Source organism: Aquila chrysaetos, chromosome 1, assembly GCF_900496995.4.
Source record: "Aquila chrysaetos chrysaetos chromosome 1, bAquChr1.4, whole genome shotgun sequence".
Taxonomy (NCBI): Eukaryota; Metazoa; Chordata; class Aves; order Accipitriformes; family Accipitridae; genus Aquila; species Aquila chrysaetos.
In genome coordinates, this window is record NC_044004.1 from 58,837,259 (window position 1) to 58,849,710 (window position 12,452).

The 12,452-nt window shown below is 41.3% G+C and overlaps 1 protein-coding gene across 5 annotated transcripts in view; it reads right to left on the reverse strand.

The window, feature by feature from the left end:
* The window catches only part of COL25A1 (collagen type XXV alpha 1 chain), a 133,177-nt gene that overhangs the window by 88,666 nt on the left and 32,059 nt on the right, over positions 1 to 12,452 (reverse strand). For all 5 annotated transcript variants that reach the window (XM_030029264.2, XM_030029247.2, XM_030029254.2 and 2 more), the window contains exons 5-7: positions 7,467 to 7,538; positions 6,473 to 6,580; positions 2,543 to 2,578 (exon numbers count right to left, since the gene is read on the reverse strand). In XM_030029264.2, the coding sequence (XP_029885124.1) occupies positions 2,543 to 2,578; positions 6,473 to 6,580; positions 7,467 to 7,538 (216 nt within the window). The remainder of the gene's footprint in view (positions 1 to 2,542; positions 2,579 to 6,472; positions 6,581 to 7,466; positions 7,539 to 12,452) is intronic.

Here is a 12,452-nt window from a genome sequence, read left to right on the forward strand (position 1 = left end):
TAAAACCGAGTTTACCAGGTCTATCAACAACCTGTACCTTCATCTAGAAATACCAAGGCATGTTACCAAATACAGGTGTTAAAAATGCTTGTGAAAGAGAAAAACTTCTATCCCCTTTATTATAATCGGGCTTGCAGCTCTTCTTAACTTGAACAGCACCATGGCACTTAAAGCTGCTGAGAGTGTGATCCTATAGGCTACGAACAGCCTTCAGCTTCCACAACCTTCAGCAAGTACATCCAAACTGTAGGGATTGTTTCACAGCATCTGGTGCTCTCCTTGGCTCTATCCTGCCTCCATCCTGGACAAAGAACCAGGGTACATGCCACAGTACTTGCTTCTTACTGGAAAGGGCCTTGGATATGTGGGGAAGTAGGAAACCACTGTACACCCCAACAAGTGGACCTCTGGAAGACCAGGACTGGTAGTTCCTTATGGGACCCACTGACTTCACAGTTTCAATTTCATCAGGAAGAAAAAACCAGGAAGCTAATTCAGGCTTCAGACTCTTGGTGTGAAACAGAGGCAAGTCCTTACAAAAGAATTCCTGCAGAATTAACCTAGAAGCTCCTCTGGGCAGAGGTCTCCATTTTCATTTACTTTGAAAAGCTAATACATGGATAATCCAGAAAAAGTATCTCAGGTAGGCAGAGGCCTGTGTTCTCCACAGCAAACTATACCTATTTTCTCTGGCAACACAATTTTACAGCATACTTGTGGGGAAATCAGCCATTTCTGCAGTAGTGTCTCAATTTCCAATATGGAAACAGAGAGATATCTAAGTGCAGAAATGCATGATGGAAGGTGTCAGAAGCAGCTAGACAGCACCTGAATAATTGTAGCACTTTCCACAGTGAAGAGAGTCTGGAAATCTGTACTGGCATAAAAAGTATGTCAGAAGCACCAAGAAGGATAAAAAGAAATTAATTACCTCCCTGATACTCTTATGTTCTTTACTTGATCTATACACAATCTAACATTTAAGCCATCAGACTGACTTTTAGAGCAGGCATTTGGAGTTGGAAATTCATGTAATCTGGGATCTTTCTGTAACTCAAGCTTGCTGATTCAATTTTTAAAATACCTTTTCTCCCTATTTAAACACACCTGCATTTAGAGAAACAGATCAGTAGCAGTTCTTTAGTTCTTACACACAGATGGTTACTTTAGACCAGTGGGACTCTTCTAAACATGGAGACTAAAAGGTGACGGACTATGTTTTGCTTTAAAAGCCTTCAGGGATTCTGTGACCTTGAAGATCTGGTCTTGAATAGAAGGAAGACACTGTTGCAGAATCTGAGTGAGTTTTGTCCAGAGGTCAAATAGGAGAATATTCCAAATAAAACAAAACAAACAAAAAACTCTCCCTTCCCAGCTATTGCACCTATTATTAACAGGTGCTCAGAAACCAAAAGGACAGAACAAAACAGAGTCTGGAAGCATGCTTGAACACTAGGTGGTACCTTCGGGAGGCTTTGATTTTGGTTTTGTTAAACCATTATCTCAAAATGAAAAAGTACAGGACTTTAACTGCTTGATCACAGCAGGTATTTCCAAGTCTCAGAATCTTAGTTTTTTCTTCCAAAAGATATTGGATTTTGTCAATTCAAAATGTTTTGCAATTTGTCAAGGTAAAATATCACACATCTCTTTAAAACTTCATAAATTCAAACAGATAGCAATCATATCTGCACTGATTGCTAGGCATATAATCTTCCTTCTCAGAAGCATTCGGGAATCAAAACCACATGCCACAGGCTACAATTCTGTCATCTCTCATAAAAATAAGAATGACCATGAGTGTTTAGGGAGATCTTAAGGGAAAAAAAAACCACCACATGTTTCACAGTTCTGGGAATATGTGACAGGCAGAAACTTCTGATGCCTTACCCTGTGGCTGAAGCTGATTTACAACCAGTGGAGCTTCAATTTGCTTCCAAATGAATAGGGTTAATTAGTTCCTGATGCAACAGAAAACATCTACTCCCATATCTGAATATTTGTAAAAAATGCATTCATTTGGCTGTTACATTCTCACACACAGGAAAAAAACAAAACCTCAGGAGAGGAGAATATTCTGAGAGCTTCAGTATGCTGTGCTGTGTCTTCACTGTTCCATCAGGCAAAGGGCCAGAGCTATTGCCACAGAGACAGCTGGGATTTTGGCCCTTAAAACAAGTAGATGGTTCTTGTGCTGCTCAACAGTCTCAAGGTAGAAACAGCTCAACTTCAGGGACAGTGATAAGTGGGGGCTAGGAACTGGGAACACCTGGCTTGGCTGTTCTTTGCTTTGCTGTGCCCTTAGCTGTTTTCTTTCCCTCTACTTCTGCAAGCTTAAAGAAGAAGTTGGCCTTACGTGACAGGCGACTGTATGTAAAAAGAGGATGTTGTCTTTCTCATGTGTTCTTCACAAATAGTCTGTGACAAAGGAAGGTTAGGAAATACAGACCTATAAAGCTTTTGGGAATTTCACATTTTAAAAAGTGTATATGTCGTGTATCTGTTACAGTTTCTTAGCAAACTGGAAGAGAAAAGCACTTACTGTCAATCCTTGTTCTCCTGGTTTTCCTGGTTCACCCTTAAAATAAAAAAAAAGGAGTGAATAATTTCAGTAACGAGTCTTGAATTCTGTTTTCTACCTAATAATAAAGTACCTTAAAAATTCCATTCTTAAACAGGTATGGCAATGGACTGCACATTAAATATATTATTTTTTTTCTTTTTAAAGTAGTAGGCCAAATCTCAGACATTTCAAGAGGCAAAGTACTATTTCACAATCATGTAATGGTATAGTTCTTGAGGCAACAGTTAAGTATTGGTGTCCTAACTCTATCCCTTGGTTCCAAACATAATATTCCATTCCAGTCAGTGGTGCTAAAGGACACAGAGAAAGGTTATTTTCACATATGTGCTGAATCCCACTGTTTACATATTCCAAAAATTACTGCTCTGTGTCATCACCTCAGTCAGCAGGCATAACTTACCGTTGCAAATTATCATGTTCCATAAACCCATAAATACTGGTATTTTGAAGCCATGCAATAATTACTCAGCTGTTAAATACCTGGGTTGGCTTTCAAAACAATAACCCATGATTTTTCCAATGTATTCTCTTTCTGTGGGCACAGCTCTACCTACACTCAGAATCTATCTTCTCCCCTTTCGTCCCATTTGAACACATACAACCATCTGTAGAGACAGTAAAACATATCAGTCGTACAATACAGGCTAAAAATACCCATCCAAAAAAACAGAGTTCCTATTATTTCAGTGATCTGGTTTATAGATCACTCTCTTGTAAACCCAACAGAGCATAGGGCAGTCCACGTGCTGTTGTATCAGCACAGCTGCATGATCTTTGTCATAAAAGAAAACCTGTCAAAAAACTGATGAGAACTGTTCTGATGTTGTTCTTGGTAACCGAAAAGAATCAGAATTGCTTCTCTGGGTATGTGTGCATAGCATTCAGAAGCAAACATGTAGCATCTGCAAACACACTGAGATACCCAGGAAGGAGAAACCACACAAGCACAGGTTTCTGAGAGCTAATTACCCAAGCTTGTTGGACTTTTCAGCTCACTTGAAGCTTTGCTAACTTAGGTATACAGCAATCACACAGCCTGAAGTGAGCATCAAGATATCCCCATAAATGTTGGGAAATAATCGTGAAAATTTCAAGAGTTTGTATCATATTCTATTGCCTTATTACCAGCAAAACACCTTGTTCTTCTTTTACTTCTTTTTGGAGGTGTTAAAGTTTCAAAGTCTTTGTGCTGGTGTCTGTGCAGTGCAAAGGGAAGTCACCTATTCCAGGTATCACTCTGTAGGAAGGCAAGTATGTTCTGGTTCCAACAGGTTCTTCTGTTGACATGCAAAGAAAGTCTTAGCAGAAGGCTGCACAACCCCTTCTTACACCCCTACTCTTCCTTGGTGCTCTCTGTGCTGGCGATAGGCCCAACAGCATCTCCCTAACATTTCTCCCTCTTCAGCTCTAAAGATTTCCTGCCCGAGAAACTAATACATTCACATCTCTAGAAGCTTTAAGTATCTGTAACAGGATGCACGCTTCTGGGATGCAAGGTGGTGATGACACAGATGGAGACGTGTGGGCACAGATGGAGACGTGTGGGCACAGATGGAGACGTGTGGGCACACAGGCTGCTCCTCAACCCTGCTACACTGTGGAAGAGAAGTAATGGTGGCTGTTGGAGTTGCTCCCTGTGCCTTGCTGCCTTGGCTGCCTGACTTTCTCAGGATACACAGCAAATGTACAGGCATGGAGGAAAGCAAGGGCCAAAACATCATCTTATAGCTCTGGTGATTGTAGAGCTCCTTGCTTGAGAGGGACAGGCTGGGAGAGAAGCCCCTTCTTTGCCTAGCACTGCAGAAGAGGAAAAGACTGCCTTCTAATGGTGGTTGGCCACTGTAAGCACATCCTCCTATAGCTGTGTGATACTGCAACATCCCTACTCATAACACAGTGTGGCTATTGTTTTGTTGTTCATCTCTTTAGCTCAGAGGTTCATGCAAGCCTTTTAAAAATACAAAGCTGTCACTACCTCTCAGCTAAGTTTTCCCTTTACGGCTCTCCTGCTTGACTGTATATCACATAGCCATGCAGGAACAAGCCTTTTGAGGATCAGCAACATTAACCTGAGGGTACAGGACAGTAGCAACGAGCAGGATGGTAACAACAGTCAGCAATCTGGATGGTTTTTATCCGAGTGCTTGTTTGTAACTGATTCTAAAGCAGTATTATGAACAGATTTTCCATAATGCTATAGGGCTTAAGATAGCCACAGCTTAAAAAACTATAAAAAGAAACTCTCTCTTGCCATCTAAAGTCAAAATCACTACAGAACTATTATAAAATGGAATGACCTCATTGCATAAAATGCATTACTTTCCTGTTATGAGAAACACTAATGTTCCCTTTGGTAAAAAGCACAAAACCCCAAGCAACACACAGTCACGTTGTAATCAGCAACACCAGCTGATTCTGCTAGCCTCTTGTATGTGAATTATAAAAATGGTATCACTGCAGTCAGAAATGGGTTCTGGTTTCAGTCTCACCCTCACTACATCAAACCAGAAGCAACTCTGCTGACCGCAGTCAATGTTCCCACATTAAAAGAACACAAGGGAGGCCCAGATGAGGCCCAAAGCCTGATGTGCTGCAGGACTAACAAGAAATGAGTAGGTGGTCAAAGTAAAGCATCACAATGGAAGCAACAAACTTTTAATGTCATTTCATAACCTTGAGCTAGAACTTAAAAGGGCAATGGTGGTAAAAAACCAAGCCAAACCAAAACAACAACAGCAGCAGCAACCCTAGAGTACTACAGGTCTTAATTGGCAAGTCTTGCTGGATTTTCACAGGAAATTATAGCAGAGTCTTACTATTATCATCATGTTATATTATATTTGTACAGTTAGTACAATTTCAGACGAGGCAACCTGAATAGGGCCAGAATAGGAGCGTAGATATTTTCTTTCTTGGTTTTACCTAACAAGGCCCTGCAGGGAAATTTTATGCCTTCCTGTCCTGGCCCCACATAATGAGCTATGCTTTGTCTTCGAAAAAGCTGTTTCTGTTTCCAGTGCTGGTCCTCACCTTGCTAGTTCCCTATGTGTCTTCTTGGCCGCGATCTTTACTTATCATGGGGTGTGTGTGGGTGTGCATGCGCGCGCGCATCTGTACATGTGGCATTTCAGTTGTCACGTCTCTTTCCTGTCTGTGATTCCGTTTCCACACTGATAACACAGTGGCATTCATGACGAAAAGAGAAGTACTTCTTTCAAAAGAATTAAAATTAAGGAGGCTACCAAATATAAAACCAAAACCATACTCATATTTAATCATCAGGTCACAAAGTGCCACAGGCGGTGGCTCTGCTCCGGTGTCTAAAACAAACAATAAGCAATATACTGGATTTTGCTGGTTGTTCTAATGAAATATGGGGGATGAACCAAAGAAAATGGTACTGTCCTACTTGTGTAAAGATGGCAGAATCTGTCTCCAAACTTCATCATACTTTGGGCAGCATTTAGCAGTTTATTATGTTAATTCCATTATTTTTGAGGCTAAATGATTAGGAAGCGAGAAGTCAAGCCCATTCATGTTCCGACATCTCAAATTCAGCTTTATCTTGAAGTCTGAGTAGAAACATTTACTCCTTGTGGAGGAGCAGACCCTCCTCACGCAGCTATTAAACATCAGTGAGCAACTGAGAAACCTTAGAATGTGCAGGGAAGCTGTCAGGGTTGGGAGGCAAGGAACCTAGGTGTTACTCTTGGCCCTGCTATGAACTTGCTCTTTGTGTGTGGGACTCCAGGTACACCATGAAATCTGCCCGCGGTTCAGCTTCCACATGTCTTTCTTGCCAACCTTACCTCAGAAAACATCTTTGAAACTGAGCTGGCATACACTTGAGAGGAATTTGGACACCATGACAGCAACAGACTAACTCACCGGTATGCCAGGCATCCCACGAGGACCATCTTTGCCAGTATCTCCTGGGGGACCTCTGGGTCCTGGTGGCCCTGGAGGCCCAGGGGGTCCAGCTTGTCCTTGGTCCCCCTAAACCGACAAAAAACTCATCACAAGTTTGCTTTAGAGGCATCAACCACACAAAAAGACATTGATCTACCCAGAAAGAGCGCAAGACAGGCTGGAAGAAGCTGCCATGAGCTGGACAGTGGCTTCTTCACTGCTTATGGCAGAGACTGCACTTTGCTTTGAAGACGAGGGGGTTGCAACTGTCCAGTGCAATCAGCCACAGAGCAGAAGGTTCAAATTCTAAACTACTTGTCCTACCACAGCACATATGGCAAAATTTGGGGTAGCCTTGCAATATTTTACTCGTCTAGCTCCCCAGAGCAAGTAACTGTTTTCAATAAGCAGCTGTTTGCTTCGCAATTGGCAAAATCATAACAAAGCTGAGGTAAAAAAGAAAAGTCACATGTGAGAATATACAGTTTGCATGGCAATTTTCCAAGCCCATCAATGATGCATGGATAGATTTCAAAAATGAGCATGGAAAATAACTGTTTTTCCACAAAGTTGTAGATAATTTTTCATCTGTTTTGGGGAGCTGTTTTATAGTGACAATTAGCTAAGTCTTCTATTGATTTTTTCCTATTAAGTTGTAAAAGCCAATTTTCAAGAGAGTTGCCAAAACATATTACCTTCCCCCGTAAAAAAAAGACATCAAAAAATGGTGCTCAAGTTATTTAATTTCCAGCACACCACTGCAAACCGCTAAAAAAAGCTGACTGCATCTTAAAAGTGGATCATTTAGCAAAGCTACCCATAGCCTTTTAATTGTTAATATCATTAACAGTTTCTTCATTCCAAAACATTTTCAAATGAACAACCTGCTATAAGAAGGCATCTGACAAAAAGGTACAGCAAAGAGTAAATTGAATGTAAAGAAGAACCAGACTCCAGTGAGATGAAGCACTACCTTAATGAGGCGGCGTTTAATGAGCTGCTGATCAGCAGAGAGAAACCCATGATTGATTTTAGGAAACACCATCTGATCAGGCAGGTGAGGTCAAAGGTTGAAGATCAGAGATGAGAGAATTGAAGAATAGACATCAGAAGGCCCGAGAAAGAAATAAAGACATATTCATTAGATTTGTAATAGCTAAAATAATATAAACCGGTGCTTCTGTCTGACAGAAACTGTGCATTTTCTTTTGAAGAAATTTACCTCTAATGTACAGGACACACTACTTTATAATTTAATCATATACAATGAGTTAACTGCATAACTTTTTCATCCCCAGATTTCCTGCGAGAATTCTTTACGTGTATTAATTTTTTCATTACCTGGGCTCTAGAAATCAGCATTTTTATATGCTGTTCTTCCAGCAAAGCTTCTAGAGACAAAGCACCAGTTCAACTTTCAGTCAGATTTTCTAACCAGCATATTGTGCCATGAAGAATGGTGTCATTTTAATAAGGACTGGAGTTCCAGCTTGACCAGATTGCTTCAATCCTTCCTGCTTAATTTGCAAATGCGCTTTGAAAAAATCTGTATGTACAGATTAAACCTCTGATATCTAACACAAATAGCTGACTCTACATGTAACCAGTATAGAGTTCACTGACATTTTCAACACTCCTGTATGCCTCAGGGAAGCAGAACTACAGAAAAATCTGATCTGAAGATAAAATACTGACCAAGATCACGGGGAATGTGGGTGTTTCCAGGGCTAACACTATACACCGGTACGGATTTGATCCCATGCTCTGCATCAGGAGTACTTATACCAATGCAAAGGCAGTGAGGGTTGACTTAGGTCCACCATAAGGATTCATTGGTATTCAACAGTAAAAACAATTTTTCATGTGCACTTTTATGCTGATACAGAGAGACCTGACTGAACAGGTACGTGTCAGCCACAAACCTTGACGGTGAGGATCTGATTACTGTGCAGAGCAGCGACTGTGGGGAAGCCTGGCAGACCCTAGGGACACAGCATAACATGGTACCAAAACAGCACAACACAAACATCACAGAGACAATTTGCTAACAGACAAACAAAACGAACACTATGTTTAGTATACCCCACATTTGCCTACTGACAGGAAACAGCCTCTCTGTCATATGGGAAACAGAGTTAGGTTTGCACTACAGTGCAGATACAGGTGGTTACTTTACAACAAGAATATCAAGAGATTTTAGAAGGAGCAGTCCAACAGAGGTGACTTTCCTTAAAATTACAATAAATTGTTATGATCTTTTGACAGTTGTTAGACTATCAGCCAGCAGATGACTGAGCCATTTTAAATTCAAATGTGCTACAGCACTTCTAGAGAGCTACATAGAAGGTTTTGACTCTGGATTGTTGCAGAATTTGACAGCAGTGACGGTGGATTTTGAAGCACTTTGTATAATTAACATCCTGCTCCTCACGTTCTGTTTAACATATGACATTCAGCACATAAACTGGTAGTACATACACAATTATAAACACTGAACAACAATCTACTGCTAGGTCTTGGGTATTCTGGAATGGCCAAGGTCAACATTTTCAAGACATAGATAGCAGCATTTTCATATCCAGGGCAAAATTTTTTCCCTCAAGCGCTGTATGCTGCATATGGTTTCTCATAGCCTACTCTACCAACAAGTGCAGAGCTTGTACTGTACTGGTACAAAAAAGAAGAATGTGGTGATCGTGGCCTGCTGTGACAATACAAGGGGTGAATTTTGCTCTCAGTTCAACACCTTTCTTGTGCTGCCTTGTAGGGTGCGAATTAGACCTTCTAATAAAGCTGAAACCATACGCAGTTGAGCAGTGAACTCCTAAAGAAAGAAATGCCAAAGTCCTCTCCTCGCCCTTAGCACAGCACAGTCTGAAGCAGAGGCTTGTTCAATGGCTGAGACACATCAGGCTGAGGAACACAGAATAAAACGTAGCCTGGTAGCACTAAGCTCCCTACATGCATGCGCGCACGCTTGCCACCTCTCTGAGGTGGAGCTGGTGGCACAGCCCCTCTGTAAGGCCTGGAGTGTATGGCTGCAGGGTTTCAGCTTGGCACCTCCAAAAGGGAAGGCTGCACCTGGCTCTGGCTGCCAGACAAGGTGGCTTCCAGGAAGCCCTGCATGAAGGCTCTGCTGGGGCAACCCGCGTTGCACAGTGCACAAGCCCTTTGCAGCCCAGCTGGCCGGGTGGAAAGCACCAACAGGCAACAGCAGCCTGCCAGGTCTCTCAGCTGCAGCAGATTCTTTTAACATGGCAAATATTTGCTCTGTTCATCTCCACATGCAATCACATCAGAGGTCCTCTGGATCACAAAGACCGCACCGGTCTCTACAAAAAAAGGCAGAGTAACTTTCTGATGCATGCACGTCCTTCGCTAGCACCTTCGAGTTGCATTCAGCAGCTTTATTCCTCATACACAGCCATCAGATGAGGAAGCTGAGACCCTTTAAGTGGATCCCATAAAGCCAGTGGCATTTTTACCAGCCTTCCCACTTTGTTCTGACAAACTGTGGTGCGGCTAACTGCATTGCTCAGTGACCTGAAATCTCCTCTTTAGAAACAAATAAAAAGAAAACAAAACCAAAAAAGGCTAAAGCTCCAAACATTTAAAGAAACTCACTCCTGAGACACTGCTAAGACTGGAATGATACATCATTTAGAAAACAGATGTATCAAATTTGCATTTATCTTATTATGGAATATAAGTTAAAGAAGTTATTAGATGGTAACATGCCAGAATCTTTACATCTGTGACTCATTAGCCCTGCTGTGCACACGGTCCATTCCTCTTCTAGATAAAACTACAATACCCGTGTAATGGAAATGAGTACAAACAAGAAACCTAAAAAGAACTAAAATCTGAGTAGCAAGCAATAAACTTTAAATCTCATTTATTAAAAAAAGGGATAAACAGAAAATCTTTTAACAACTTAATTTTTACTCATCAGCCTTTAGGATTACAGCACAGTAATTTTCAGTTACGTCTAAAAGTAGCATATTTGCGATTTGACATTTTAAGAAGTGGAAACTCAAAACTTGTATTAGGTTTGATTTACTTCATCTTGAACATGAAGGAGAGCTGAGAATTAATTAAGAAAGGAGTTTAATTGGAAACTATGGTGGTTTGCCATGAATTTTTTTTTTTCTTGAGAAGAAACGAAAGTATTTTGAAAGTTCTGTGTAGGTCCACACAAAACATTTACGTAGTGCACTTCACAGTCCAGCCCCAGCATTCTCAATGCTTCCCAACACCACACACACAAGTTCAAGAGTAGCTATCAGTACTGCAGTTTTCTGCCTATATAAACAACACATGAGACAAGGGGACAATCCCATTCTTCCATCAGCAGCTTAGTAACTTCTTTCGGCTTGTTCCCAAGTAGGACAAAGCTTTCTTTCCTTTGCCCAAAGCAGGCATAATCTCAGACCTAACGGTCAGAGACATGCAATGCCAGCTTGGACCTGGATCATCTCCCCATGTGCAACATGTGTATTTGGAGAGAGCCAGAAACACGGGAATATTAAATGGAACCCAGCAAAGAAACTATAATGGGTGCATAGTTTTTGCATGCGTGGGAGGCTTTAGAAGGCATTGCATCTTCTGGCATCCATGGAAGATAATGTTGGCACACAATGAGCTTCTAAAAAGGCATAAAAAGAGCTATCCTTCCCACAAAATGAGTTCTCTTCCTTTCCTGTCACTCTGCTATAAATATAGCTGCAAATATCCCCTAGATCTGTTTTATTTTTTCTCTATCTAAAGCTGTTCTCAACGATGGATTCAAAGTTACTCAATTTTCTCTTTATTTGGTTTGATTCTTGAACTGCACATAGGAAGGGCTCTTGTTCTACACCCTGGGGGGCCCTCACAGAATACAAAACACTACAGTGATCAACAGCGACCACTGGCCCACTAAATTCCTCTGCTGACAGCAACTCAAGCTCACCCTGAAATGCTAGCTGGTTACAATTTCTAAATTTGCACATTTGTTGCATACCTCGCTGCAATTTTTGCCCAAATGCCAAACAAAACATGATGCTTGATGGAGGCTAACAGGCATGTGACCATATAATGCAGTGTCCTGCTTACCTGCCTGGAAACGTAGATAAAGCCTACTCATCCCCATACAATGGTTACTTAGAAAACCGAAGGATGCCAGAACATCATATCATTCCCTCTGTCTGATTTTTTACTTAGATGAAATAGTTCTCCTGTTACATCCATCACAGCCTTCAAAGATGTAATTCCCACTAGCAGTCCTAGATTTTTTCACAGTACATTCAGCTTTGTGCATTGGTCTACATGAGGTCAATATTATAAGGTCATCATAACCTTGTCGTATGGCAAGTATAATAACATTAAGCAACAGTATTACTGGTCTTACACTGTGCTACGTATGGTCCATTTTGACTGCTGCATTTGCTTAGTATAGTAAATGTCACAGTCCTCCTTAGGATTTTCCTTCTGACCTGCCAATAAACCCAAGCTGCACAAGCTTACATGTTCCTGTGAAGACATGGTAAATGAGACAGGAATTACCACCTGCTGTTCACTTGCACTTCCTAAGGTTACAGCCAGCTGCTGCTATTTCACATCAAATCACACAGGCTTCAGGCCAGAGTGATCCTGACACTCTTTATGGCTGCTTTAGCTCCCCCCAACACCACCTCCAGTTCTAATTAATCCCTCAGACCAAGTGCCAGTCCTGCAGCTAATTATTGTACCTGCCCTGGGGAATACAGTGTTTGGTATCACCCTGTAAGGTGCCATGGACTCTCAGCAGGAGCTCTTTTATATAATCCCTTTTATCATAACTGCTGCTTTCTCCATCAGCAAATCTGCTAACTAAAACAGTGCACCACAACAAGACAAGGATCCAGGAATTTCTTTTCACTCTAGGCAATCATTCAGCAAAGAGTTTTAATTTGAATACATTATGTAACAATTCAAACTT